At 28.7% G+C, this 5,735-nt stretch overlaps 1 protein-coding gene across 1 annotated transcript; it reads right to left on the bottom strand.

The window, feature by feature from the left end:
• Positions 1–18: 18 nt before the first annotated feature.
• On the bottom strand, positions 19–4,414 carry LOC101500950 (zinc finger protein GAI-ASSOCIATED FACTOR 1-like). Its single transcript, XM_004495664.4, has 3 exons — positions 4,063–4,414; positions 2,197–2,593; positions 19–1,247 (listed from the first exon to the last, which is right to left on the bottom strand). Exons 1-3 carry the CDS (start codon positions 4,271–4,273, stop codon positions 263–265), a joined length of 1,593 nt encoding a protein of 530 aa, XP_004495721.1. The 5' UTR covers positions 4,274–4,414; the 3' UTR covers positions 19–262.
• Positions 4,415–5,735: the final 1,321 nt, after the last annotated feature.

Below are 5,735 nucleotides of genomic sequence, written 5' to 3'. Positions count from 1 at the left end.
TGTAGGAAAACCCAAGCATGCATATTGAAGAGGACCTTTTTAATGATTTGCCATTTTAACATTTGAAAACAAAATTATCGGACCAAATTAAGGAGTGTACAGTAATGTTACACTGGCTTGTCATGGACGCAAAATCGACCAGATTTGACGTGTCATGGTCGAAAGGAGAGGAAGTGTGAAGGTAGTTAAATAATACAAAAACAAAAATAAAAACAATCCACTATAATAAAATAAAATAAAATAAAATATTATTTTTTGTTGATCAATTAATGTTGCTTGTTGCCGAAAAGGATTCAAAGCCTCCATTCTTGGTTGACCAATTTCTCCAAACTTCATCTGCTGCCGCAGCACTTTCTGCTGCTTGTTGCTGTTGTGCACCTCCTCCTCCATAGAAATTACTATGTGCACCACCTCCTATCCCCAACAAGTCCAGTGTCATAACATCTCCACTTCCCTTACTTCCACCAATGTTGATAACATTATTATTATTATTACTTCCTCCTCCTCCAACTCCAACACTATTGCTTTGACTTTGATTATTCTGTTCTATGATCTTTGATAATGCCTTACTTTGGTCCAATATAGCATTAAACATATCAACTCCATTCATTCCAACACCTCCACTTAATATCCCATTTCCATTCATAAAACTATTATTATTGTACTGATGAGGTTGTTGGCTAGTACTTTGCATGTAATGGTTCATGAAACCATGTCCTTGTTGTTGCACCACACCAAATAGTGGCGCTGCCATGTTATTTGCAACGGTTTTATGATCTGTCATAGTACTATTACTACTCACGGTTGCACCCATTTGAGCAGCTTTTTGTAACAATGCAGTGGCTGACATGTGAGGTGAAGTTGCAGCAGATAAATGAAGACCATTTTCTTCAAAGATGTTGTTGAGAGAGTTTGAACTTAGTTGAAGTGAAGGAGATGAAGAAAGGCTTCGACTGAATATCGATCCTCCTCCAGTAATGTTGTTGTTGTTCATGAATGGTTTTGATATGAGGTCATGATGAGGTAGTGATGATGATGATAGTGGATGTTTGTGATCATCATCTGAGATTGAACGGTTGATCAATTGTGATGATGAAGTTACATTACCAATTTGGTGTGAGGGAAGGATTGGTTGTTGGCATTGCAAGCTTGATGATATTAATTGTATTGATCCTCCTTCGTTGGCTTTGTTGTTTTCTTCAGCTAATGCGTCACAAAATGCTCTGTGTGTAATGAAACTATCTCTTCTGCACATCATAAATCAATCCATAATAAGTAACAAAAAAACATTCAATTAATATTGAATTGGCCTTGTCAGGAACCTATAATAAAAATACTATGTTTATGTTATTTATCAAAAATACACTTGAATATACACTTCAGTTATGTTATCAAAAACATAATTATACATTTTAAAATATAAATATTAAAAGTATGGTCGTACCTTTACAAATTAAAATGAAAATTCTAATTATGTCATATAGTAAATGATAGGAATAAATATAAGTGTAGTAAAAAAAATTGATGCAGTTATTTTAGTAAGAATAAATGAGATTAATGTTTTTACAAAACTATAGGATGTGCGTGTCAATGAAAAAAAAATTAAGAGGAGGTTAATGTAATTTTTCTTAAATTTAATAATATGGACGTAGTGACTTGTACTCAATCGACGCTTCCTTTATGAATAATTGCATATTAGTATTAATGATTAAAATGCTAATCAATACTAGTATGTTTTGTTGATGGGTATATATATATATCTTTATAGGATATGTTTATGTTTTTATTTTGTGTGGTGTAAAATGGGTGAAATTACGTGTAATTGGTAAGTCTAATATCTCAAATTGGATATAATTACATAGATACAAAATTCTTCTTCAATGATTTTTAATCTCACGCTAGAGTATAGACATGTTTGTGTTATTATAAACTATTAATTAATAATAGATAAAAAAGTAAAGTATAAAATAAAATAAAAAATGTAAGATGAAAAAGAATTGATAGGTGAGAGGTTATTCTTAGCTGCCAAAACGGCACGCACACTTTATTAATATTATTTATTAGTAGTAAAGGACAGCTACTACTGCATGCAAATTAAACTTGTGCAAGAAAATATGAAAGAAATCCTGTTCAATAGTCAAAGTAATCGACAAATTTCTATTCACACAAACACATACATATGAATTAATTATGTACCTGGAAAATATGGTTCCACAGTCACACTTGTATTCCTTTGTACCACAGATTTTGGAATGAGCTTTCCAATCAGATTGAACAGCATATTTCTTAGAACACTTATCACATTTCCACTTCTTCTCACCGTGCTTTCTACAAAAGTGCTTTTTAATGCCAGTAAGATCACCAAGGGCTCTTGCTGGATTGTGATGAACACATGAAGGTTCAGGGCAAACATAAACCCTCTTTCGTATTTCTGTTGTAGTTCTCTGTTTAAGCTTCCAAGGCAAATTGTGACCTCTTCGATGCAGTTGAAGGTTTTGATCTCTTTGAAACCCTTTGTTGCATATTTCACATACGAACCTGTTTGTTGCCATTAGTGTTGTTGGTGATAGAGCTATCACTTCAGCACTTGGATCTACATACAAATTCTTATACTTAGTTTATCTTACTTGATAATTAGTTAGATTAGTTATTAGTTGCAACTTGCTTCTAATAATCACTTTGGGATCTATTGTAATTAATATATATATTTTTCTATCCATGCAATTTTACTTCCACTTTTATCTTTTTCATATTTAATGCAAAATTTGATTGAATGTAAAGTCTAATTATGGGATTCGTTGACTCTAAGAGTTTTTTTTAATTATTCTGTTTATTAATTCAATATAAACTATGAATTTTACTAATTAAATCATTGATTATTGATATAGTATATTAATAATCAAACACACAAAATTTATATAAATTCGAAATACATAGTTATGTAATCTAATCATCAATATTTTTTTAAAGCTTATTTTATGTTCATTTGAATATTAAATAATTTTAAAGTTTATAAAAAAAATTGTGTAGTTAATCTATTCAATCTTTTGTTTGACAATTGAAATAGAGAAAATTCGTTATTTATATTAAATTATTAAACAGAGTAATTCATCTTATGCTTATTTATGAAGTCAAGAGATCGTCGCATGTTTATTTCAATTTGTTGGAATAGATCTTTATGGAAGAAGAAAATTACAAAACTTTTAAAAAGTGAATATATAAATAAGTGCAAAAGGATTAGAAGAAAGAAAAGAGAAAGATTGAAACAAACATATGAGAAACTCACACTAATACAAACACATTAAGAGTAAGAGGTGTTTCATGTACTATAAGAATATGTGTGTGAAACAAAGGAACAAAAACGAGGAAATAGGAGTCAAGAAAAGTCAACAGTGAACAACAATGATTGTGAACCAATAATTGAGTTTCTTCTCCTCCTACTTACAAAAACCAATAATTCATCATTTTCGCTATTTAATTAAATTATGGCTTTAAAAAAAAGATCTTTGTCTCAAATTAAATGAATAATTAGACCTTCCCCGTGCCTTCTACGGCTCTATCAGATCAAGTTTTATCATCTAATTTCATGGAGTCTACAAATGTTTTAATTAATTGCACTTTAATTAATTAATTAAGAAGCCATTAACCAAATTATCGGCCTTTTGTGAGAAATCATTTATTTTTTAAAATCTCATTTTGAGCAAATTTTAGTAGCAAACTATACATCACTAAATTTTATTTATTTATTTTTAGAATCAATGAGAAGGTTGAAGAAATATATATACTACTATGGTTTTTTAACATATGAAAATATACCATAATTTTTGTTATATGATGTTCTTGGAATTGGTATATGCAGCTAGCATGAATAACAACATTTATATATTTTTTTTCCAACTTAAATAAATAAAATCTTGCAAAACCAATAGTTAGAAGGTGTCACTAATTAAAAAAATCAAGGAAATTAAGAAAACCAAAGCAAGAAACAATATATGAAAATAAAAGGGGAAAAAAAGAGTGAACTTAAGTTAGATGTTTGTTGTAGAATAAAAAGTTAATTACCTGGATTTCCTGGTAGGTTCCTTTTCTTCTTAAGAGGTGGTTGTAAAATTGTGTTGGAACCGTTGCTATTATTATTTGTAGTTGTTGTTGAAGTATGAGAATGTGGACTATGAAACTGACCAACTATTTCTATTGGTTTCTGTTTAACTGCAACATCTCTGTTATTCTCTGTTGACAAGCTCCCACTATCACAACTTGTAATGTTTGACATAGCAAAATTAACAAAAGGGAAGAACAAAATGTTCCCTTTTATTTTTTTGGTAATTAATTTACAAACTAGTGAGTGTTTGTTTCACAAGTGGTTGGTGTTTGTTGAAGCCTTCTATGGAAATTAATTACTTAATTGAAACAAAAAAGATGGGATTTGTGCAAATAGAGGAAGACAAAAACCAGGAAACTCTCCTCCTTTTATGGTGTGAGATGAGGGTGTGCTTGTTGGCATAAGAATACAAAGAAACAGGCTTTGGATTTGCATTGTAATAAAATATATTTATATTGTATGCTCTTTCAGGCACTGTTTTTTGTACCAGTAGATATGCCCTTGGCATTGTTTCATATTAAGAAAATGCCCTTCACTTATTATATACGTTATTCATCTCATAATATTTTAAAAGGAAAATTGGAATATCAAATCATGTTTGTATTAAAAAAATATTATACATATACTAATTTGTTTTTATATAAGTTTAAGTTTTTTTAATTGTTATAAAATTTCAAAATTTTATTTTTATATGTATTTTTAAATGTTTGAATTTTTTTAAAGATATAATTAAAATATTATAATGTTCTCTACTCCACCACAAAGAATTAGAACTTTATATTAAATAATAAATTAAATATAAATTTGAAGTACGAAGATTTCAAAAAACTAAAATAACAAAAAATATAAAATATAAAAAATAAATTATTGGATTTTCTTTATTGCGGAGACTTCTGTCATAATATATAAAATATATTTATAAAATTTGATAGTATTATAATAAAAATATTGATTTATTTTAATTTTATAGTCATAAATTTTTGACAAAAAATATTTTGGGAAGTAAAAGTGTAAGAAAACTTTTATTAGCATTATAATAAAATGTTGTCCTATCACTCTACTAATCTAAATATTTTCTCAGTTCAATCCGGATCAAGTTGTGTAATATGAAATATCATTTTAATTAACTTCAACTCATACCATGTTTGCTGTAGCTATATAGAAAAATAAATAAATGAAATTTATTCAAATGCATCCCAACATACTCATATATATAAAAAATAACATCCAAACACTCTTCCATCTAATTTAAAAAAAGAATGAGTATGTTGCACTTTTACTTTGTATTGTTGAAATGGTTAATTGAATTAACCGTGAATAAAACGAGAGAATATATATGTTTTACTACAAATGTATATATTTTTTTTGTACAAGTTTTATGACAAATAAATATTCTTCTTATTATGTGGTTTGTTTGAGGAAGGGTATTATGGGCATACTAAGGGTAGTATTTCAAAAATTTACTTTATTTGACGTTGCTGGCGGACGAGAGATTCAAGTTGGAAAGTTTGTCTGTTTCTGGGGATATTTATAATAACAGTGTAACTCCTAAATTACCCTTGCCCTTTCATAGAAAAAACAAAGCTGCCACTATGTGAGTAAGATTCAGCCGCCTAGTAGATTTAATTACCAA

Source organism: Cicer arietinum, chromosome 4 (genome assembly GCF_000331145.2).
Source record: "Cicer arietinum cultivar CDC Frontier isolate Library 1 chromosome 4, Cicar.CDCFrontier_v2.0, whole genome shotgun sequence".
In the NCBI taxonomy this organism is placed as follows: Eukaryota; Viridiplantae; Streptophyta; class Magnoliopsida; order Fabales; family Fabaceae; genus Cicer; species Cicer arietinum.
The sequence above is the reverse complement of the archived record's forward strand: the minus strand, read 5'-3'. Positions and strand labels throughout refer to the sequence as shown.